The 24,930-nt window shown below is 38.2% G+C and overlaps 3 protein-coding genes across 9 annotated transcripts in view; all 3 read left to right on the top strand.

Annotated features, from left to right (window-relative positions):
* LOC306881534 (ras GTPase-activating protein nGAP-like) overlaps positions 1 to 5,247 on the top strand; it is a 75,951-nt gene extending 70,704 nt beyond the window's left edge. For all 6 annotated transcript variants that reach the window (XM_079435694.1, XM_079435693.1, XM_079435692.1 and 3 more), the window contains 2 exons: positions 945 to 1,032; positions 3,866 to 5,247. In XM_079435694.1, coding sequence (XP_079291820.1) covers positions 945 to 1,032; positions 3,866 to 4,033 — 256 coding nt within the window. In that variant the 3' untranslated portion in view covers positions 4,034 to 5,247. The remainder of the gene's footprint in view (positions 1 to 944; positions 1,033 to 3,865) is intronic.
* Positions 5,248 to 6,304: 1,057 nt separating this feature from the next.
* LOC306880725 (ATP-dependent RNA helicase A-like) lies at positions 6,305 to 19,770 on the top strand. Of its 2 annotated transcripts, XM_079434456.1 has the most exons (29): positions 6,315 to 6,400; positions 6,707 to 6,827; positions 6,924 to 7,064; positions 7,149 to 7,251; positions 7,464 to 7,597; positions 7,672 to 7,820; positions 8,566 to 8,710; positions 8,811 to 8,857; positions 8,959 to 9,095; positions 9,182 to 9,271; positions 9,350 to 9,511; positions 9,621 to 9,698; positions 12,362 to 12,553; positions 12,644 to 12,785; positions 12,864 to 12,946; positions 13,033 to 13,189; positions 13,402 to 13,499; positions 15,174 to 15,387; positions 15,507 to 15,601; positions 15,682 to 15,755; positions 16,075 to 16,227; positions 16,316 to 16,476; positions 16,556 to 16,667; positions 16,824 to 16,985; positions 17,087 to 17,214; positions 17,308 to 17,537; positions 17,972 to 18,087; positions 18,224 to 18,424; positions 18,543 to 19,770. In XM_079434456.1, the coding sequence occupies exons 7-29, from the start codon at positions 8,655 to 8,657 to the stop codon at positions 18,889 to 18,891; spliced, it is 3,237 nt and encodes a 1,078-aa protein (XP_079290582.1). In that variant the 5' UTR covers positions 6,315 to 6,400; positions 6,707 to 6,827; positions 6,924 to 7,064; positions 7,149 to 7,251; positions 7,464 to 7,597; positions 7,672 to 7,820; positions 8,566 to 8,654; the 3' UTR covers positions 18,892 to 19,770. The 2 variants fall into 2 exon arrangements, with proteins under 2 accessions (XP_079290581.1, XP_079290582.1); XM_079434455.1 differs by lacking the exon at positions 8,566 to 8,710 and having other exon boundaries at positions 6,305 to 6,400.
* A 2,401-nt stretch (positions 19,771 to 22,171) lies between these two features.
* LOC306881878 (laminin subunit gamma-1-like) overlaps positions 22,172 to 24,930 on the top strand; it is a 68,804-nt gene continuing 66,045 nt past the window's right edge. The window contains exon 1 of the mRNA XM_079436214.1: positions 22,172 to 22,686. Coding sequence (XP_079292340.1) covers positions 22,317 to 22,686 — 370 coding nt within the window. The 5' untranslated portion in view covers positions 22,172 to 22,316. The remainder of the gene's footprint in view (positions 22,687 to 24,930) is intronic.

Genomic DNA, 24,930 nt, shown 5'->3' with positions numbered 1-24,930 from the left:
TCTTATACTTTTGGTTGCAAACTTCAAAATACAGTCTAAATATTTAGTAAATGTTCAGTAAAATCCTTTTTTATCTGTTCATTTGCTGATTAACAATACAATAGTGTATAAAGGCTGTTTTTTTTTTTTATCTTTATTCTTTTTTTAATGTACTAATGTGTTTAAGTTTGAAGTAATTTTTTTTCTGGTCACACTTTATTTTAAGGTCCAATTCTCGCCATTAACAAACTATTGACTAATTTTCTGCTTCTTAATAGTTTTTAAGGTAGTTGTTAAATTTAGGTATTGGGTAGGATTAGGGATGTAGAATATGGTCATACAGAACATGTGCTTTATAAGTGCTAAAAAAACAGCCAGTATGTTAATTATAGGCATGCTAACAAGCATCTAGTTAATAGTGAGAATTGGTCTCTATTAGTGTTGTCAAAAGTACAGACTTCGGTATCAGTCAGTACTGAAATTTTAAAAACATCCATTTCCTGCTAACATTTGAGTGCCGTTGAGCTGATTCTTAAACACCGCTGATTGGCCATTTTATTCACACACTCAACAGATATGACTATGATTGGCTAAAATGACCATCGCTTCACGCTCTTTGCCGAGCGCTCACACAGAAGCCCACAGGAGCGTTTGAAAGCAGGTGTTTGTTGGTGGATTCGTCTATGTGATGATATATTAGGGATCCACTGATAGACGCGGCTTTCAAACGATCCCGTGTGCATCTGTGCAAACGCTCGGTAAAGAGCGTGAAGCGATAATCATTGTACCGAAATCTGTACTTTTGACAACACTAGTCCCTATACTAAAATTTTTATTTTTTCCTTTAATTTGTACATAAACAAAACTATCCAACTCAAACAACCAAATCAGGCAATGTCGAAACTATTTGATATTCCAAAACCAAGTGAAATCTGACAAGGTTTTTTGTCATTTGTGGCTCATAGGCTGATGGCCGTGGAGGAAGAACTGAAGAGAGACCATGCAGAGATGCAAGCGGTCATAGACGCCAAACAGAAGATAATCGATGCACAGGTATTGTAGATGACCATGTTAACCAGCATGATAAATGCAAGGGAACTTGAGTGAGAGCTTGGAGGTCATCCTAGTCTACTGTCTGATTGTGAGGAGCTGGCCTGTGTGTGCTGCACAGTGGTATGCTTTGAACTCCCAGCTAAACCTCAGATGGTATTAAAGCAAACAGGCTGCTGACTGGCTCATTGTTACTGTGTCCTACTGAATTCCAGGTCGCTAATGGAACTGAGGTAATACCAGCAGGCAAGTACAAGCAGACAGTTCTGCTCCTGCAGAGCAGCTAGGCTTATGTAAGCGCACCCCGATCCAACACCCATGCCTGGCCTGAACCTTTGCAACACTCAGTCCTCTATGCTATTTTCTTTCTCTCCACTTCAAATGATAAATAATAAAATGAAGGTTAAATGTGAAGTGTATAGTTTTTCAGTATTAAAAGATGCTCTATCCAAATTGCACAGAGATCACTATAACAAAAATATATAATAAACAAGAATGTAATAATACATATAAATTATTTTATTTATATAAAAAACTAATGATTGAATGGGATATAGCAGGGTTCCTCAAATCTTTCCCTGGAGGGCCAATCTGCTGCAGAGTTTAGCTCCAACCATGCTCACCTACCTGTGATTTGTTTTTCTAATGATCTTCAAGACTCTGGTTAGCATGCTCAGGTGTGTTTGATTAGGGTTAGAGCTAAACTCTGCAGGAGTGGGCCAGATTTGAGGATCCCGGGGATATAGGATGCGAAACGTAAGCTAACCAAAAATGTTTTATTCATTTTAACTAGAACTGTATACATTTATCTACAGTCAAACCAAAATGTATTCAGACACCAAGCAATGCTTCATTTTGTTCAGTGTGTGGTGTAAAAAGGTTGCATTAGCAATTAAAGAAAAACACTTAAGCAAAACATGATCAGGCCAAAGTGTCTGAATAATTTCTGGTCCCAAATTTTTATCAGTTTTTACAGGTAGTCCACTGTATGAAGAATTATTGGGTATAATATGTCACAGTTTACTTTATTTTGGCTGTCCCCCCTTACATAATTGAACTATAATGTCCTCCACCCACTAGTTAAAAAATATAAAAAATGATATCTGGTGTTTGAATAATTTTTGGTTTGACTGTATAACGTGATTTAAGTTACTGAAGTTACATATTATACATATACTCACTTTAAATGTAATTTATTTTATTGTATTATTTAATTAGATATTAGATATTTAAAAGGATTGTCCACCCAAAAATGAAAAATCTGTCATTTGTCTTTTTTTTTCTGAGGAATATATTTTGAAGAATGTTGTTAACCAAACAGTTCTCATGGACTTCCATTGTTTTGTCCATACAGTGGAAGTGGCTCCCAAGTGTGTGGCTACCAACATTCTTCAAAATAGTGTTGTTGTTGTTGTTTTTGTACTTTCCACAGAAGATACTCTTTTAAAACAATATGAAGGTGAGTAAATGATGACAGAATTTTCATTTCGGGGTGAATTTTCCTTTGAATTAGTATTTTAATTTATATAAAAAAATAAATATTAGTGATTGTAGTAACAGTTCATCTTATCTAATCACGAAATTAAAAGTACTTCAGGCAGAATGAAACTGTTCATGACATCATCAGTGGCATAGAAATTGCACACTTTACCTTTAAACTAGATACTTAAATACGTTTGCTTACTTAAACATTCAAAAGCTGTCAGAGAGTATCTTCCTGATGTTTAGTGTGATGCTATTGAGGAATGCGTGTTGATAGGGATCTCTCTAAACAGATTTACTACCTGGTATCTGAGCTGTAGCTTGGGCTGCTGTGTTTTCTTTTTGTTTTTTTCCTCCCCTCCCCTCCCCTCCTTTTTTTTTTTTTTTTTTTTTTTTGCCTAGTCACTTCCTTATTGCCCATGCTGCCACACTCCCAGCACTGTAGTCAGTATGCCTGCACTCCACAAGCCCTCTGCAGATAATTACTTTATAGTGTTATGATGGTCTCTCTTGTCTGGTTTTGTCTGCATCTGTTGCTTATACAGGTTTTCAGTTGTCCTGTTTTTTGCTGTCCTTACAAACTTGCTCTTTTGTGTGCATGTGCTTGTAGCACATGTGATTGTTCACTTGCCTGACCGCTGTCAGACTGGCACAAATGATTAATAGGCCCTATTCACATCAGATATTACTTGACTTTTTTTAATTATCTTCATTATGAAATGAAGATAAAGTTGATTTGGTTGTATTTTGTTGAAAAATATACATAAAACATGACTTGTATTCTTTTTAATTGTTTTATTTTATCACTTTTTTTTTGCTAACACATTGTTTCACCATCTATGTCCACCATTATCACTTTTGGACAATGTCATTTGTTTACTATATTATTTGTATTGAATCTTTTTAAAGGAATATTCATGGTTAAATGTAATTTCGAGTTAATTCACCTGAAAAAGCTATCCTACCTTTAATAATAATCAAATTAAAAGTAGAATTATTAATAATAATAATAATACATTTTATGTAATACATATTAATATAATTAACTGTTATATATCATATTTATGATATTTTCTACACACACACACACAAATATTGTATTATACATAAAATGTAATATTTATTATATGATAATTGTTTGTGTGTATATTATATAATATCTTATAATATAATAAAATATTTATATGTATGTTATATTTATCATATAATTATTATAAATGTTTGAACAAAAATGTGAGCTGTTTCTGCTGCTAAATCGCCATGAGCAGGCTGTAACATGTAACCTTAAATATTCCTGTTAAAAATGAAGATATCTTTAAATTTGAATGTGCTTCTCTCTCTGTCTCTTTTGCAGGAGAAGAGGATCAGCTCCCTGGATGCAGCTAACTCTCGGCTGATGAGTGCCCTCACTCAGGTCAAAGAGCGATACAGCATGCACAACCTCCGCAACGGCCTGTCGCCCACCAACCCCACCAAGCTCTCCATCACTGAGAACGGAGAGTTCAAGAACAGCAGCTGCTGATTGGTGCTCAAGGACTTGATGAGCCGTGCCAATTGGTGCTCCCAGGCAGATCACCAGCACCGATTGGTGGAGTTCAACACGGACTGAGTACTTAGACTACATGCCTAAACTGACTGACTACTGTATACATCCGATTGCAAGGAATGTCTGATTATTAATGTATATAAACTTTATCTAATATTGGTTCTGTACAGAAATGCTACTGCAGAGGAGTGTTTTGAAATTGTGTGGGAGAGTAAAGCGTAGCTTCGGTTCTGAGTCAGTGAGTTTGTGTTTTTTTAAATACTGATTTATGCATAAATGCTGATTTAAGATTGCGAACAGATTTTTAATTATTGCCTAAGATATATGAAGGAGATGTACATATCTTAAAATAGAATTGTTTTAAAAGAAAATATGAAGAAAAGCACATAGGTATCGGCCGTAGTTGTAAATGTCCTCAAGTTGCAGAATCTGACAGGCAGAAATAGATGAAAGGCTATTTTATGAACTCCGTTTTCTAACACAAGTTTTCTATTTTTTTTTATTTTATTCTTATTTTGTTATCATCTTGCAAAAGGTGTCGTGATTGATTTTAGTTGACTAAAAGGACGCAATTAAGCCAGCCACAGTTTGATTACAACAAATCTAGAACATGATATTTAATAAATTGAAATATGCGTTCATTAATTTTACTAAAAAATATGACTGCAGCAGTGGGTTTAATAAATTAAAATATTGAACTGAATTAATTGAACTTAATTTTTATTTTGACACATGTAGGTTGTTTTACTGGCACTCAACCCAACTTGTTCTATGTGTTTTATGTATCTGACCAGAGTGCTGTGAAACCACCAATCTACAGTCTCACTGCCCTCTTGTTCTACACAGCCTCACTGCCCTCTTTCTGATCCTGTTTATTGTTTGTCAGCTACTTTTATTGAAAGTCATTGTTTTTCCACTGTTCTCACTCTGTCCATATGAGCATCAATGCCTTTAACCTTTTGTGGCACAGAACTCCTCAATGTTTGCTGTTCTCGTAGCGATATATTTGATGGTCAGTCTCAAAGTTGAAAGCTGAGCATTGAATAAAGATGGATTGTGGCCTCATTGATCATGTTGTCTGTGTTTGACCTGAAACTGATTTATCATTTCTGCTTCCATTCATTTTGCCTTATTGGCATTAATGTGCATTACTAACAGAAAAGTCATTCCCATTAAAGATTGTTGTATTGATTATTATATTGTTTTATATTACATAATGTGGTAGCACTTTGCAAAAAGGTTCCATTTGTTAACATGAACTAACAATGAAAAATAATTTAGATGAATAAAACATGAGTTAATGTTGATTCCAGCATTTATTAATACATTATTAAAATGAAAAGTTGTATCTATTAATGTTAGTGAATGAACCTGAGCTAAATTGGATTAGTGAATAATGTTAATGCGTGGAACCTTATTAGAAAGTGTTACTGATTATTTTAATACTTTTATTCAGCAAACATGCAGTGTTGATCAAAAGTGACAGTAAATACATTTATAATGGTGCAAATAAATGCTGTTATATCCATAAACGAATCCAGAACAGACATGAATCCCTCTCCACAAAATTAAGAAGTTGTGCAGCAGTTAAAACCGCAACTGTTTATGCACTGATCAATAACAAAATGTTTAATGCAAATTTGTGACACTGAAGACTGGAGCAATGGCTGCTTAAAATATATAATTCATAAACATATAAGTGTGTGTGCGCGTGCGCGCGTTTTTGTGATAAATGAGGACACACATTTGTGTAACGACATAGTCTTAAGTTTAGGTGTAGGGCAATAGCACATACAGTTTGTACAGTATAAAACCATTACGCCTATGTCTCCACTTTTCACAAAAACAAACGTGTGTGTATGAGAGAGAAATCAGTTTTATGATTGTTACAACCCAAAAATGGGTAGACTCTCATTTAGCATAAAAATGAATAGAACTCAAGGTCATGGGCACTGGCCCACAAAATAACATTTTAATATTCACTTTGAAATTTGTAATTAAACGGCTATGAAACTTTGTCACTGCTACTGTCCAGATGTCATATCTCGGATATACAATGGAAAATGTATCTATGGGGTTACCTAAAAATAACCTTGGCCTAAAAAAATAGGAACTAAGATTCGATCAAATGAATTGTTTTCCTTATTTTAACCCCTAAAACTATATATGCTATCAGTAGTAATATTTATACGTTAATGAATCTGCTGGGCACGGATCGATTTTGCACTGATACGCATTCAGGGCTGCGTCACTTCCTGTTCTGATCTGACGGTGTTAGCTTTGTTAGCTTTTCTGAACGTCGTGTGCGTCTTGTTTGGATTTGTGCGAAAGGGCCTTTGTCGGGTATGATACAAACGTAGCCTAGTTCATCCTCATTTTTATTTAATAGCTTTGTTTAATAGTAGTGTTATTAAATGGCCTGGATATGGCTGCAGGAACCGGTTAGCTAATGTTAGCCCATTCATTACAGCTAAAATGCTAACCACCACATTAACGAGTTGGATACAGTTATTCTTGCATTAGTGCTATAATCATATTTTTCCACCTAGTCTTGCAGAGGATTGCAGAGTTTACCACATTGTTTTCTTATGGGTGATTAATAATCTTACTTTTATTTGTAATCGTTATGTTAATTTAATTCGCATGCAGGCCGTCAACAATGGCAGACGTTAAGAACTTCCTGTATGCTTGGTGTGGAAAAAAGAAGATAACGCCGAACTATGACATCCGAGCAGCTGGAAATAAAAACAGACAGAAATTCTTGTGTGAGGTGAGAATAAGTCTAAGGCCTCATAAATTCACTTGCAAATTTTATATAAAATACTTAATAAAAGGTGTTTGTTGTTTTGAACCATGTTTCTTTAAGGTGCGTATTGAGGGTTACAATTACATCGGCATGGGAAATTCTACCAACAAGAAGGATGCTCAGTCAAATGCAGCCCGAGATTTTGTCAATTATCTTGTTCGGATGAAAGAAGTTAGTCCTAGTGAAGTTCCTGCTGTAGGGGTCAGTATCACATCTGTGTTTAAAGTTCTTCCACTACTCATCTGTGTTATGAGGAAAGTCTAGGTTTACATTTATCGTTTGCAGGTCAGCGCACCTGATGGGGGGAATGAAGAAGCTGGTGGGTTTGGAAATCTCCCATCCAACTGTCCACTACCTCCACATCTGGCTGTGAAGGAATCAGGGGAAGGTATCTTATGTTATACTTGCATTCATCCAGTCATTGGTTGCTAACAAAACATCTGCTATAATTTAATATCAGTGTTTTAGATGTCAATGGAAAAAGATGCCTTTTGCCTACAGATTGGTGTAGTTACGGCATACACACACTGGTTTTATTTAAACCATTTATAACATTGACTGAAACAACCATTTTAATGCTGTATTCGTCCTATGTCTCAGAACCTTCTGAGGGTTCTGCACCCCTTCCTGGAGTCACAGGTTTGGGATATTCTGGATTTGGTAATGCCCAATGGGAGCGAGGAGCCAACTTGCAGGAGTATTACTCTAAGAGAGAGGATCAGGATGCAAAAGCAGTAGGTCTTCTTTTTTTAGCCAGGTTTTTATAGAAAGTTTCTGAGAATTAAGGGGTCTTTTCTCATTCCCCAAGACCTTAGAATCAGAGGAAGTTGATCTAAATGCTGGCCTGCATGGGAACTGGACTCTGGACAATGCAAAGGCCCGTCTGAACCAGTTCTTTCAGAAAGAGAAGAACCAAACCGACTACAAGTACAGCCAAGTCGGGCCTGACCACAACAGGTCAGAACGTTCCCATTTACGACAACAGCTTAGTTTTTAACCCATTCCATGTGCTGTTTAAGAGAATTATTCTTTTGTGGGATAATGTTTTCAATTAAAGACTGGTATCCTGATCGAAAATCAGACTTTGCATTTAAATGTAATGTGTCAAAGGTTTGTTTTTCTGCTGGACTGAAACAATGACAGAGAACTCCTTGATGTGCATCTAACCTCAAGGAGATCTCAGACAACTAAAAGACGGTCCCATCTCGGATGTTACCTTACAAAATCAACAATGTTTTATGGGTGAATCTCACAAAATATGTCAAGAACATGTCCAGGTCACATTTCACTGCATCACGTAAAATACTGTATTTCAAATGTATAAGAATAATTAAATTAATTGTCGTCATATCAATGCAAAACATTATTGTTCTAAAAACAGGCTTTATTATTATTATGTCTATTTAGGACTATTCATATGTATTACTTTTTTTATTTATTCAATTGTTTTTATTTGTTTGCATTTTATTTTGGGGGTGAAATGTGACCTTGACATGTTTTTGTGAGATTCATCCATGCAGTATGTAATCTTAAAGGAGGACAACAGAGATGCCAGAAATCACAACCTTACATGGGGAAAACATGTGACATGACTTAGGCTACACTAAGAGGTCACATGGTGAAGTATGTGATTGGTTGGGTTTAGAGGTGGGAGAGGCTAAATAATGTCTTGTTCTGATTTCTGGTGTCACTCGTCCATCAGGAGTCAAGTCCTCCAGTACCTAGAGAGGAATAACACCATGTTTAGAAGTCTGGCAGAAAAACAAACCTGCTCAAGATGGGTTGTCCTGTATGGGCTCTGCGCTGAAATGTCACACAGTTGATCTCATGTGCTGTCCGGTTAAGAGGTCAGTTTGTGGAGTTTATTTGTGCTTAAATCTTGTAAAGACACCTGTGGGCTAAATTTCATGTTGGGACGTCTTGATTTTAAATCTTGCTCTGTTATAGGAGTTTTATTGCTGAGATGACAATCTTTGTAAGACAACTGGGTAGGAGTAAGTATCAGAAAACCTTCTACATAATAAACTGTAAGGTCAAGGGCAAATTCTTTCACATCAGAAGTTGTGTCCTTGCTAAAGCTGCCCTACTATTTCAGAGGTTTTTGCCCGTGAGCATGGCTCTACGAAGAAGCTGGCCGCCCAGTCTTGTGCGCTGTCTATTGTTCGTCAGCTTTACCATTTGGGGGTCATAGAAACCTACACGGGACAAACCAAGAAGAAAGAAGGAGAGACTGTGAGTTTAACACCCTAGTTTATCTAGCTTCTGAGACCTGTGTGTTTGCCAACTCTTCTAACTTCCTGTGTTGGTTGCTGTGACAGATGGATGTATATGAAGTGAATCTCAGTGATGATGTACAGCATCAAATACACAGTTTTGTGCAGGAGCTTGGCATCCAGATCCCACCTTCTGTAAGTGTTGGACAGAAAACCGGCCTGACTTATGATCATTACAAAGTAAGAATAAGAAAGAATGTGTCCTTTTTTTAGCCTCAGGACCCCAACAGTCCAGTATCTCTGGTGCAAGGGAAGATGGCTCAGTTTGAGCCCTCACAAAGGCAGAGCACGGCAGGAGTGGTGCCGTGGTCTCCTCCGCAGGTCAACTGGAACCCCTGGACCAGCTCCAACATCGACGAAGGGCCACTGGCATTTGTGAGTCCGCTGTTCTGTGATGAATTCTTTTAACTAGCATTAGCACAGCAAGTGAAATTGGTGTGATATACTTCATGCCACTGAAAACCTATTGTACTTTGGTTTACAGTGTACTCCAGAACAGATCAGCACAGACCTGCTGCATGAGCTCAACTACCAGCTTGAACAGGATAAAAATCTGCAGACGGTGAGATAAAAACAGCCCTGAAGGACTCTATGAAATTGAAATAGGAGTTTTGTTGGTTTTAGTCCTTCTGTATTCTATCTGAGGGCATTTCACATTTATATTTGAGGGGGGGGATTTTTATTATATTTTACTTATATTATATATAAATCACAGTATGTATTACAACCCGAATTCCGGAATAAAATGAAAACTAAAAGAATTTCAAATCACATGAGACAATATTTTATTCACAATAGAACATAGATAACATTAATGTTTAAACTGATAAATTTTACAATTTTATGTACAAAAAGTGCTCATTTCAAATTTGATTCCTGCTACAGGTCTCAAAATAGTTGGGACGGGGGCATGTTTACCATGGTGTAGCATCTCCTCTTCTTTTCAAAACAGTTTGAAGACGTCTGGGCATTGAAGTTATGAGTTTCTGGAGTTTTGGTGATGGAATTTGGTCCCATTCTTGTCTGATATAGGTTTCCAGCTGCTGAAGAGTTTGTGGTCATCTGTGACATATTTTTTGTTTAATGATGGGCCAAATGTTCTCTATAGGTGAAAGATCTGGACTGCAGGCAGGCCAATTCAGCACCCGGACTCTTCTACTACAAAGCTATGCTGTTCTAATAGCTGTAGTATGTGGTTTTGCATTGTCCTGCTGAAATACACAAGGCCTTCCCTGAAATAGACGCCGTCTGGAGGGGAGCATATGTTGCTCTAAAACATTTATATACCTTTCAGCATTCATAGTGCCTTCCAAAACATGCAAGCTGCCCATACCGTATGCATTTATGCACCCCCATACCATCAGAGATGCTGGCTTTTGAACTGAATGCTGATAACACGCTGGAAGGTCTCCATCCTCTTTAGCCCAGAAGCGGCGTTTGTGATTTCCAACAAGAATGTCAAATTTGGACTCGTCTGATCATAGAACACTTTTACACTTTTAAACAGTCCATTTTAAATGAGCCTTGGCCCACAGGACACAACGGCGATTCTGGACCATGTTCACATATGGCTTCCTTATTGCATGATAGAGTTTTAAGTTAGGTATGGGTCACGATTATTGAATATTCGATTAGTTGATTTAATAATAGAATATCAAATTATTTGGCAATAATTCTCAATGTTTTCGGTGCTGATGACGCATTCGTGTAACCAGAGGGTGGTGCTGCCAATAGAACACCTACAAGCTGTCACTGAAGAACACCACTTTGTCTTAAGCGCACACTGTAGATTTGCGTCAGGATTTAACCGTCAAAACTTTTTCTCAGGCGACTGATTTCCTTAATCTAGCTCTAGCAATAGCCCGCCACACACAACTACACCAAGTTCGGAGCTTTCAACCGAGAGAGAAAAAGCCATCTGACAGCCAGAAGTGTTTTGTTGAGTCTGCATGGCTCTGGCCCATTATCTTCCCACCGATGGCGAGACTGAGCCGACAGTGCCGCATTTCAGCCAGAATCGGCCCGAATGTGCTTGCTATCTGGGATGTTTGTTCATTTTTGATGTACTAGCCTTATGAGCAGTTGATTTATGCTAATCAATGGACTAGGGTACACGAGGGTGGTGATGGCGCAGTGGATAAGACACATGCCTTTGGTGTGAGAGACCCGGGTTCGAATCCACTGTGAGACACCAATGTGTCCCTGAGCAAGACACTTAACCCCTAGTTGCTCCAGAGGCGTGCGACCTCTGACATATATAGCAATTGTAAGTCGCTTTGGATAAAAGCGTCAGCTAAATGAATAAATGTAAATGACTATTATGTTAATAAGTGCCTTGCATTCGGTTATATATTAATATGTTTCAGCACGTTACAATTATTATATAGCTTTAGTTAAGAGCCTATTTCCTAATTTATTAAACAGTTTGTTAACATGCAGATTGAAAGCATGAGTGGTCGCTCGCTCGCTCTTTCTTTCTCTCTCTCTCTCTCTCTCTCTTTCTTTCTCTCTCTCTCTCTCTCTCTCTGTGGGTGTGTAGTGTACTGTAGCCTGTGCATGCGGGGGAGTGGTACGATTTTCTAATAATAATCTAATAATACCAGGCGATTTGTCAAATATTATTTGTGCCTGAAATGCTCATCCCTACTTTAGGATTGTTTACCGACAGTGGTTTCTGGAAGTATTCCTGAGACCATTTAGTAATGTCAATGACAGAATCATGCCGATGAGTGATGCAGTGTCGTCTGAGGGCCCGAAGACCACGGGCATCCAACAAAGGTCTTCAGCCTTGTCCTTTACGCACAGAGATTTCTCCAGTTTCTCTGAATCTTTTGATGGTTATGCACTGATCAGAGCCTCTGCCTATCTTTACTTCTGAGACACTCTGCCTCTCTAAGACATCCCTTTTATAGCTAATCATGTTACAGACCTGATTTCAGTTAACTTAATTGGTTGCTTATATATATATATATATATATATATATATATACATATACATACATACATACATACATACATACATACATACATAAATAAATAAATCAAGGTAAAAACTCTTCAATCTATATTAAACTTTTTATATTTCATGGGATATTCAGCATGCCCATTTTTTTAGTTTTGATAATTTTTCATGAGCCAGAATATTTTACAGGGACTAAAGTTTTGTAGTTATATCAATATGCATTTGGTATTTTCGGATTACTAACAGCATGGTCTTTTTTACAGATTCTCATGGAGCGAAGTCAGCTGCCAGTCAAGAACTTCAAGGAGCAAATCATGTCCGCCATTCACAATAACCCAGTGGTCATCATTCGTGGAGCCACTGGCTGTGGAAAGACCACTCAGGTTCCTCAGTACATCTTGGATGAGTTCGTACAGGCAGGAAGGGCATCTGAATGCAATATTATTGTTACGCAGGTGAGCCTGTTGAAATGCTTATTGATTTTGTGTGCTTGGTCACCATAAGAAAAAGACAGTAATGTGACTTGCTGCTGTTTATCCTCTTAGCCAAGACGGATCAGTGCTGTGTCAGTGTCTGAACGTGTATCATTCGAGAGAGGAGAGGAGGTGGGGAAAAGCTGTGGCTATAGTGTGCGTTTTGAGTCTGTCCTGCCCAGACCTCATGCCAGCATCCTCTTCTGCACAGTTGGTACACTAATTTCTTAATCTCTGACTGTGGCACATTACACAGGGTTGGGTGAGAGAACTAAAAATATCTTATTCACAGGGGTGTTGCTGAGGAAGCTGGAAGCTGGTATCCGTGGCATCAGTCATGTGATTGTGGATGAAATCCATGAGAGGGACTTAAATGTAAGTCCAATGTTACCATATAAGCTTTAAACGGTTTAGAGAGGTACAATGTCTCACCCTATTCACAAGTATGTTTTTCTGTCCAGACTGATTTCCTGTTGGTAGTGTTGAGAGATGTGGTCCAGGCTTACCCTGATGTGCGCATTATCCTCATGTCTGCCACCATTGACACCACCATGTTTAGGGAATACTTTTTTAGCTGTCCTGTCATCGAGGTGCATGGACGTGCACATCCTGTACAAGGTGAGAAGCATGTTTTCACAATGCACTGTTTTATAATGATACTGTAATGATTTAATATTTATATCATCTCACACACTGGATGAAATACTCCTATGGCTGTTTGGAAACCCATTGCCCAATATTAGAGCATTGATTTGGAATGTCTTGACTGTAAAACACTGTTGAATTAGTTTCAACAACCTGACAGATTATTTATGTTTTGATATCTCCAGAATATTTCTTAGAAGACTGCATTCAGATGACTCAGTTCGTACCACCACCAATGGACCGGAAGAAAAAAGATAAAGAGGAAGATGGTGGAGAGGAAGATGTACGTTTTTTGTTTATTTTAAAATTAGTTACATAAAGTACTATACCGCGTCTGAGAAAAATACACATTAAAGATATAAATGGCTTTTATACTGTCATTGATTTAAAGTTTAAATATTATCTGGAAATTATCCATTTTAAAGAATTATTTCAGCAAGTACACATTAAATTGATCAAAAGTGACAGACTTTTGCCTCTGACAATTCACACATATACATGCATGCATACACACACAGGTGCATCTCAAAAAATTGTAATATCATGAAAAAGTTCATTTCTTTTTTGTAACTTATTTCAAAAAGTGAAACTTTAATATATTCTAGATTCATTACATGTAAAGTGAAACATTTGTTTTAATTTTGATGATTAGAGCTTACAGCTCATGAAAGTCAAAAATCAAGTGTCTCAGAATATTGGAATATTTATATTTGAGTTTCATTAAATGGCCAACCCTACAGTATACATTCCGGATATCTCTTGTTATTTGAAACCACAATAATGGGGAAGACTGCTGGCCTGTCAATGGTCCAGAAGACAGTCATTGACACCCTCCACAAAGAGGGTAAGTCACAGAAGGTCATTACTGAAAGGGGTGGCTGTTCACAGAGTGCTGTGTCAAAGCATATTGAATCCAAAGTTGACTGGAAGGAAGAAATTGGGTAGGAAAAGGTGCACAAGCAACAGGGATGACCGCAAGCTTGAGAATACTGTCAAGCAAAGCTGATTCAAACACTTGTGAGAGCTTCACAAGGAGTGGATTGAAGCTGGAGCCAGTGCATCAAGAGTCACCACGCTCAGACGTCTTCAGGAAAAGCCACTTCTGAAACAGAAACATCGTCAGAAGCATCTTACCTGGGCTACGGAGAAAAAGAACTGGACTGTTGCTCAGTGGTCCAAAGCCCTCTTTTCAGATAAAAGTACATTTTAGATTTCATTTGGAAATCTAGGTCTGGAGGAAGACTGGAGAGGCACAGAATCCAAGCTGCTTGAAGTCTAGTGTGACGTTTCTGAAGTCAGTGATTTGGGGTGCTATGACGTCTGCTGGTGTTGGTCCATTCTGTTTTATCAAATCCAAAGTCAATGCAGCCGTCTACCAAGAGATTTTGGAGTACTTTATGCTTCCGTCTGCTGACAAGCTTTATGGAGATGCTGATTTCCTTTTCCAGCAGGACTTTAGCACCTGCCCACAGTGCAAAACCACTTCCAAGTGGTTTGCTAACCATGATATTACTGTGCTTGATTGGCAAGCCAACATGCATGAGCTGAACCCCATAGAGAATCAAACAATACAGACGAGCTGAAGGCTCAATAGTGCCTTAGCAGTGCCACCGGTTGATCGCTTCCATGCCACACCTCACTGATGCTGGAGTTTGTGCTAAAGGAGCCCCAACCAAGTATTGAGTGCATAAATGAACATACTTTCAAAATATTAGAATATTTCCTAAGATCAATCAAAAAAAGGATTTGCAAAACAGAAATTCAAATACACACACACACACACATACATTCCACTGGAAATAAAACGCCCTTTCATACCTTGAAAACAGTTGAGCTGCATTTAACTAACAAAACGTTACTCCACATGTCCACAGCACTGATCAGATGATAGTTCGTAATAGTTTAGTTAAATGAAATCTACTTTAATGCTTGACATTTGTATTTCTGTGTTCTACAGGTGAACTGTAATGTCATCTGTGGATCTGAGTATTCTCCTGAAACCAAGCGTGCCATGTCTCAGTTGAATGAGAAGGAAACTGCGTTCGAGCTGATTGAGGCTTTGTTGAAGTACATTGAAACGCTGAAAGTACCAGGGGCTGTGCTAGTCTTCCTGCCAGGCTGGAACCTCATCTATTCCATGCAGAAACATCTGGAGATGAACCCTCACTTTGGTCTGTAATGATATTCTGCGCACACTCAAGCAAAATGTTTTCTCCAGATATTGTGACTTGTATCCCCTGATCTCTTAATATAACTCATAGCGATTCCTCCAATATTGTGTCCCTCAAAGGTGGTCATCGATACCGAATCCTGCCGCTTCACTCTCAGATTCCCAGGGAAGAACAGAGACGAGTGTTTGAGCCCCCTCCTGAGGGTGTGACAAAGGTCTGGAGACGTTTCACTGTGCAGTTTAGGAATTGATGCATTAAAACTAGTTTTAAACAAATTTTGCAAACACTCCACAGGTCATTTTGTCCACCAACATCGCTGAGACCAGCATTACCATCAATGATGTGGTCTTTGTCATAGACTCCTGCAAGTAAGCAGCTCATTTATTTAAAGTGATGATTCACCCAAATCTTATAAGTCTGTAATTGATTCATGTCATTCCAAACCTGTATGACTTTCTTTTTGAAACACAAAAATATATATATCATGAAATGTTTCTTTTTGTCCATTAAATGGAAGCTGTTTAGCTACCAACGCACAAACATACAAAGTCATACAGGTTTGAAAGGACATGAGGGTCAGTAAATTACACAGTTGTCATTTTGGGGTGAACTATCTCTTTGATGTACATTTCTCTATATACTCTTTGTACACAAATGGTTTTAAAATACCAAATATGTGTCATTCAGGCAGAAAGTGAAGCTGTTCACTTCTCACAACAACATGACAAACTACGCCACAGTGTGGGCCTCCAAGACCAACCTTGAGCAGAGGAAGGGACGAGCTGGCAGAGTCAGACCTGGCTTCTGCTTTTACCTCTGCAGCAGAGCTCGTTTTGAAAAGTATGAAATGTCATTCTTCAGTTGGACCAAAACCTCAAACAAAATCACATTATCTGAAATGTCAATGATTGCAATGAATGTTATGCAGACTGGAGACCCATATGACTCCTGAAATCTTCCGCACGCCACTGCACGAGGTGGCCCTCAGCATTAAGCTACTGAGACTGGGTGCCATTGGGAATTTCTTGTCCAAAGCTATTGAGCCACCTCCATTGGATGCTGTTATTGAAGCTGAACATACACTGAGAGGTACCGATTTTGTGTTACACGTCTTAATACTAATGATGTTTAAGTGAACAAAATCAAACAAACCTCTGTTGCTCTCCAGAGCTGGATGCTCTAGACTGTAATGATGAGCTGACTCCACTGGGACGCATTCTGGCCAAACTGCCCATCGAACCACGTCTGGGAAAGATGATGATCATGGGATGCACCTTTAAGTAAGTTTATTCATCCAACCTTGGCTGTTTATGAATTTGAGTGCATCTCACAAAGCTGTCAAGAACTTACAGGTCATTTATTATTATTAACTGCTGTTTTTCCCAAGATTACCTGTTGAATTTACTTTTACTTGTTTATGTGTTTGTGTTGTTCAGTGTTGGAGATGCTGTGTGCACTATCTCAGCAGCGACCTGTTTCCCAGAGCCCTTTATCAACGAGGGCAAACGCCTCGGTTTTGTTCATAGGAACTTTGCAGGCTCTCGTTTCTCAGATCACGTGGCCTTACTCTCTGTCTTCCAGGCCTGGGATGAAGTCCGGTGGGTCCAAATGCCATTGTATTAAATTTAGAGTGTATAGTTTTTTTTACATTTTGATCTCTTGAGGGTTTCGCAATTATAAATAGATTTGAATTTTTCAGGATGGGAGGTGAGGATGCAGAGAATCGGTTTTGTGAGCACAAGAGGCTGAACATGTCCACTTTGAGAATGACCTGGGAGGCCAAGGTCCAGCTGAAAGAGATCCTTGTCAACGTCGGCTTCCCTGAAGGTTAAGCCGTGCTTCTAAATTCACTTCAATGTAGTTCTACAGATGTTATTTAGAGATTTTAAAGTAAATTTTTGTCTTTACCCTTTTTTGTAGAGTGCCTCCTGAATCAGGTGTTTAACACTGTGGGACCAGACAATAACTTGGATGTGGTGATCTCTCTCCTGACGTTTGGCTCTTACCCCAACGTGTGTTACCACAAAGAGAAAAGAAAGATCCTGACCACAGAGGGGCGAAATGCTCTCATTCACAAGTCCTCAGTCAACTGTCCTTTCAGCAACCATGATATGGTGTATCCATCTCCCTTTTTTGTCTTTGGGGAAAAGGTTGGTTTGAAAGTCTAGCTTTAAACTGCTATTTTTGCCGTTTCTACTTCAGGGATGGGCAACTTCGGTCCTGGAGGGCCACTGTCCTGCAGAGTTTAGCTCCAACCCTAATCAAACACGCCTGCCTGTAGCTTTGTAATGATCTTGATGACCTTGATTAGCTTGTTCTGATGTGTTTGATTAGGGTTGGAGCTAAACTCTGCAGGACAGTGGCCCTCCAGGACCGAAGTTGCCCATCCCTGTTATACTTTATTTAGACTTAATAAAGACTTAAGTTACATCACAGCCATGAACCATGATTTTTTTACTTAGTTTCACATAATATTTAACATTCTTATTCTAATCTTAGAATCCAATCATATGTTAGAATCCAGTCCGATCCAATATATATAGTTCATTTAAAATATTTGATATTTGTCTTTTTGTAATTACAGATCCGAACTCGAGCCATTTCTGCCAAAGGAATGACTCTTGTCAGTCCTCTTCAGCTTATTCTGTTCGGCACAAAGAAAATCACCTCCAATGGAGAAGTTGTTGCGCTTGATGACTGGTATGTGTTGAACAATAAACAAAAAAAAAAAAAGTTCTCCGGAATCAGGAATCCTGGAAGCAAACCAAATATTTGCAAGGAAGTTAACAAGTGAAGTGTTCCTTCCAGTGATCAAGAATTTTCCTTCCTTCTGTAGGATCAAATTGAAGATTTCCCATGATATAGCCGGTGGTGTGGCGGCCCTGAGGGCAGCGATGGAAGCCCTGGTGGTGGAGGTGACCAAAGACCCAGAATACATCCGAAATTTGGATCCCACCAATGAGCGCTTGCTGAACGTCATTCGGCTTGTGTCCAGACCCTCATCAGCTGGCATCAACCTCATGGCCTCCAACCCACGGTGAGATCATTGAACCCATACATTTAATTGGCTTATTTAGGATAAAGGTTGCTTATAACTAAACTATTTTGAAAATGAGATGTTAGTTAATTGTGTTATTTTAACACCCGTTTATCAGCTTTGGAGATGGTCCACGTCCACCCAAGATGCCCCGTTCTGACTTTGGAGGGGGTGGAGAGTTTAGGGGCCGTGGAGGAGGATACAGAGGTGGCGGTGGTGGTGGATCCTGGTCTGGTGGAGGATACAGAGGAGGTGGAGGATACCAGGGTGGTGGAGGCGGTTTCAGGGGGTCCGGAGGGTATCGTGGCAGCGGGGGTGGATACAGGGGGTCTGATAGAGGTGGCTTCAGGGGGTCTGGTGGGGCTGGATACAGAGGATCTAATGGGGGTGGAGGATACAGAGGAGGAGGAGGATATGGAGGGAGGGGATTCAGAGGAGGCTGGGGGGGAAACAGGGGTGGTTATTAAAGCTGAACATCTGAACAAGAATATCTTTGGAAAAGTATAAAATAATGTTTGAGTTTTGTTGGAGCTTTTTGTTGATATTCAATCTTTCCTTGTTTTATATAAATCGTGAATAAATTTAAACCATGACTGCCATACTGTCAGTTAATAAGTTATTAAAAATAACTATGTGACCAATAATTTTTTTTAATAGATGACAAATAAATGTTAAGTGTTGTATTCTAATAAAATTTATTTTTATCATTTTAGTCTTTATCTCTCATGCCCTCTAAAAAAAGAGTTCACCGACTAAGAAATGAAGTCACTGGTGGGAATCAAATTCTCAGTTTCCAGATGTGTGGTTTTGCAGCAATGTTCAACTCCAGCCAAGTGTTTTTTTCTGTCCAGATTGAGCAACACTTTTTTTTTTCCCTAAATCAAACAACTTATAGTTCAGATATGTGTTTTGAGAAATCAATGTGTGAAATATTAAAACGTTTGCAGTGAATAATAATGCATTGCTGGCTGATAAATGCATCAATATTGTACTTTAATAATAACATTATATCAGTTTTTCAGAATCCAGTGTCTTTCCAGAGACCACAGAAATACCAAGTGACATTTTTGCAGCTGAAGAAGAGTGTCTATAAAAAAAGTGTACACGCAAGAGTTTTGGAACACTGAGAGCTGAAGTGTGTTGACATGTCTTTGTAAAGTGTAAATCAATTTTATTTTAATTTTATTTTTATTTCTTTTTTTATCCTTGTACATTCCGTTTCGGAACGTGATATATGAGTTAGTGTAAATTGTTATTTTGGCTACCGATTGTATCGATTACCAAAAAATCCATTGCTCAACTTAACATTTTCATAAATGTTAAACAAAATAAAGTGTGAAACCATCAATTAATATGTATATAATAGCAAGATTTAAGCCTTTAGTTTTATGTAATTGTGTTTGGAGCAAAAATAAAATGGTGGCAAAATATTTTGTTTCTAATATTAGATTTATAGATAAACTACAAATGTAATTAATTTAGATGATTACTTCATATCTGGCGTCGTCGTGTTTCTTTGGCTTACGGCATTGGCGTTTGCTAATGATTACCGATAGAGGGCGCTTTAACCCCGCAGCAGAGTATGTTTATATCTGATTGGAGAGTCTATTGATGCTATCATTAATTATTTAAAAAGTATTTAATTGCTTTTTGTATGGTTTTTTTATTATTATTAAACCCTAATTGATTAATCTAAACTAAATAAAATTGTTTCAGTGTGTTCATTGCAAATATAACCACAAATTCTGTTCACACTGAAACGCCATAACTCCTTGACTTGTTACTTTAACATTTTTATATACATTATTACTCGCGTCTGATTGTCAAAAAAGCTAATCTGATACAACAGCAAAATTCCAGAGAATGCTTGGAATATCTGTGAGAAAAATATAGTTGTAGCCTCTGAGAGAATGCATACCTCTTTTATCTTTGAAGAACAATTGCTGATGAATGTGTTTAAAGTTTGAAGGTACAATGCACATCCTAGGCATGCCTGAGCTTGATGCAGTGGTATAGGGGGCAGGAATGAGTATTTGACAAAGTGTTGACACTCATTTCTCATTTTGACATATAGAGATAAATCTAGCCCTCATTCCCCCTGTCCTGGATGTAGTAAGACTAGGCGATTGATGGATAGAAGTACTGAGCTGATTGCAAGGTCAGAGGTTTTATACTGCTAGATCTCAAGATTCTTAGTTCAAAAATATAAAAGCATATCTTTGCTTTTTAGCATTTTAAATAGACCATAATGCCATATTTGTGAAGGGAAATTTAAACCCATTTCTTTCCAACAGAGCAATTCTATCCAATTTAGAGAGAGATTAAACTAATTAATCTGCACACTGGTAACTGATTGATTGTCTTGTTAAACACCAAAGTTTTGTTCTTCGATCACAATTTGATTAAATCGTAATAGTGTTATCTAAAGGAATGCGTCTGAATACTATCTGATGATGATTATTCTGCTTACTGCCAGTCTGAGACACTCATGGACTCATGTAGAGTAGTATCTAGTAGATACAGTATCTGCTATAGTTCTTATCAATAGCACACACACACTTTCAGATCATTCAGTACTCCAGCTCTCACTTTCCAATCAATACACATGGCAAACTTTATTTTGTGAATATCTGATGCAAAAGAAAAGACCGTTCATTACGATAGCTATGAATTGAAGAAGAAAAATAAATAAATAGCCAGTCCAATATTTTTATTAGGCCACTATATATTATTTATATCTATATATATTTATTTATTGGTATTACTATCACTAATTGTTACTTTTTTATTTTTATTTAGTTTATTACTAGTTAGTTATATGAAGCCTTGGAATATTCTAGCTGCATAAAAAAATTGAAAGTTGATTTTGAGGTAAGATACAGGCCTAATATGCACAGCTGAAAATATGACAGTTTTAGTTTTTGCTGAAGTCTGTGGAGGAGGAGTAATCTAAAAATGTATAGAATGAGTGTGGGGCGAACTTTTAGATGATTCTCTGTACATCTTAGAAACAATGCTGGTAAAATATTAATAAACAGCAAACATAGCTAACACTCAGCTATTTAAAGTTTTCGGATACACCCTTGCTTGGTAGAATAGGTATATATAATGTTGCTCTTTGAACCCACTGCTCACAGCAAACAACAGCTATCATCCCCTGGGCCTAGTTATAGCACAGAGGATTCATCCAGAAAGTACGTCTCTTAAAGATACCACAGTATAAAAGTTTTTAAATGAATAAAACTTTAAGTAGGCTACTTAACTGCCTGCATATGGACATCTATTTGAAAGAGATTTTTTTCTGGGATTTTCTGATGGCGAATCATGGTTTAACACACATATTTGTTTATCTATTTACGGATAGTTAATGGTCAGTTCATCGCTCCGTTGAGAATCTGTGAGGTTTGAAGTTCTGGCCCCACCCACTCCTGGAGTTGACTGGGAAGCTAACCAATTGGGAAAGCGGAAAGCCACGCCCACTCATGCCTCCCTGTCCATTTGGACTTGCCTTGTTTAGCGGGTCGGCGGTCCATCAAAGCATCCTTCAGGCGGAAGTAGACGTAGGGATTTTTTTTAGAAGTACTTTGACTTGCGCACTAGCTGCCAGGGTGTAGTCGGATATAGTTCCTTTTCTCCAAAACTTTTTTTTTTCCCATGGCGGTGGTTACAAAGCAGTTATAAAGTGAAGCAAGAGAGAGTTCGCGAGGAGATTAAGCCACAACTGTCGCTTTTTGGGGGTGAAGCGATTACCACCATTTTCCGCATGAGTTTATTTATAAAACCACAAACTCGGTAGCTGGCGAGTTACCGCAAACTTTTTAAAGACTGCGAGGATTTAAGGCATCAGGACAGTGACGGTAGCTACTTGAGGTCGCATAAACAAAAGGACACAATGTCGCCCTTTAGCTGTTTGTTATTATGGACTTTGTGGGCAGCGTGCAGTCATGGAGCGATGGATGAATGTATGGACGAGTCCAATCGGCCTCAGCGCTGCATGCCAGAGTTTGTTAACGCCGCTTTCAATGTAACCGTAGTGTCCACCAACACTTGCGGCTCTCCGCCTGAAGAATACTGTGTACAGACCGGGGTAACGGGGGTCACAAAATCATGCCACATTTGCGACGCCGGAGACCCCAGAAACCACCACGGCGCTGCTTATCTCACCGATTACAACAACCAAGCGGATACCACCTGGTGGCAAAGTCAGACCATGTTAGCGGGCATCCAGTACCCAAACTCCATCAACCTGACCCTTCACCTGGGTAAGCGGCTCTCTTGTATTCTGGTCAAATTGTGTAACAGAGTCACACAAATCTTGTTTGGGTTCCTGCGCTGTGAATAAAAGTTGATCCAGAGTTGATTTAGCACGTGTTCTTTAAAGTTAAAGTTAGCATCTCAGTTTCTTTAGTAGCTATTCATTAGATACTAGTCATTAAAACTAGTCACCACCAGTATGTATTCGTTGCATACTATAACTTATTAATTTGCTACTTGTCATTATTGATAGTGACTAGTAACTGTTTCATTGTTACTGGTAATAAATTGCATTTTTTATTGAAATCTATAGAGATCCGTGATTCAGATATTAACTATTCACTTTCGACTAGTAACCAATAGCTGTTAACACCAATTTCATCATTACCAGTTACTATTTTAGTCTTTCTAGTTACTATCCCCTATGTATTTCTTAGTCACTTTTATTAGATTATTTAATGCATTATATTTAATGCACAAACTAGGCTTATTGTAAACTGTTAGCATATGCAGTTGTAGTGAGACAATACATGCTAGTGTCTCATAAATAAATACTATTTATTAGAAGTACTCATAACTTCTAAGATCATTTGGTCTGTCCACTTTTCAATCTGCTTGGATGTGAAGCATCTGGCAATTCTAGTTTTCTGCAGTATATTACTAATAGCGATCACTCAGTCATAGCTCAGTCATCACTCATTTCATAGCTTTAGGCAATAATAAATCTGCATGCTTCTAATCATCATGGTTCAGATTTTGTTGTATTGTTATCATATACTAGATGTCATTTAGCAAAAATCATTACCTCTTAAATACAGCTCAAACTTTACTGTTCTTTAGTTCTGGGGGCCATCATGGAGAAACCTTACCTAAGATGATCATACAAGATACATACTCTGGGTTCAGAATCACTGTTTTAGACAATAATATAGACCCTCTGTTAGATCTGGCATGGAGTGACCTCTCTACGGTGAAGTTGTGCACATTACGCAAATCATTGAATTTCTTCCAGCTTAAGCAGAACGATTGGGTTGCAGGAGGAGGTTCTTCTGCCTGTGGGAAAGAGCATTAACGTAACCAATTACTGGAGTCCCAGCAAGCCATGACCTCTGTAGCTTCTCGTTCCCAAGTAGATGCAGCTAAATCAGTTGGCATGTACCCAAATGCAAGTAATAAGCATATATAATGAGCTGTAATCAGGGTGTCAATAAGGCATTTGCATTTAAATAATGGAAGAGGAAGTGATTTGGCTTTTAATGTTGTTATCATAGACTTGGCTAATTAGCTGCAATTTGTTAGCACATGGTCTACAACAGGCCTTTTCAGTCAGACACCTTTTCTTCTAATTCACTTTAGCTCTTCTTGTTGATTTATGCATTTAGCATTTGAATCGTGTCATTAAAACAGCGTGAAACTGACTGCGATATAATATTTGATGCTTTTCATTAGGGATGCACCGATACCGATACTGGTATCGGGTATCGGGTCGATACTGAGCTCATGTACTCGTAATCGTTAAAATGCCCCGATACTAAACGCGATACCACGCATGTGATCAGTGCCATATTCAGACAAAGAAACACCAACAACAGAAAAACAGACCGCAGAATGTAGTTATTAGAGATTAAGGATGTCTAAAAATGTACATGCAATGAATATAATGTTAAACATTCAGTATTAATGCCTGTATAGCTGATGTGAGCAAGCTGATAAGCAAAACACGCTGAGTGGATCCAGCGCGCGGCGGCGCAGATGCGCGAGCTTGTCGAGTGAATATCCCTTTCTCACAGATATCACTGGAAAGTTTGTACTTCGGTTGGAAATGTCAAAAACGAGTAAGTAAAACAATGCACAAGTTACTTAACAGTAGGGAGAGAGAGAGCGCGCGCGCACTTCTGTGGTGTGATCTTTATTGATGTTCGCTCAGCACGCATCATTTGAATTAAAACTAAATCGTAAATATATGACAACATATAGGGGCATTCATTCACTTTAAACATCATTTATTTTTAACCTTAAGCATTGAACACGAGTGAAACACAAGTGAAACTATCAGCCTGTGTGAAATGCGCTAGGCTGTTCTGTACTTGTCCCTTTCATCTGCTCCGGTACACATAAGTGCGCGCGCTGTGCGTGTTTTCCTTGCTTCATGCGTGTTTCTGCAATTATATGGCTTTGAAATCTAAATGTTTCAGATGAAAAAAAAAATATAATTCTATATCTGAAAATGATTGATTTATAACGAGTGGTTC

This window comes from Barbus barbus, assembly GCF_936440315.1.
Source record: "Barbus barbus genome assembly, chromosome: 15".
Lineage (NCBI taxonomy): Eukaryota > Metazoa > Chordata > Actinopteri > Cypriniformes > Cyprinidae > Barbus > Barbus barbus.
Note: the sequence above shows the minus strand (reverse complement) of the source record. Positions and strands in the feature narration are given on the sequence as shown.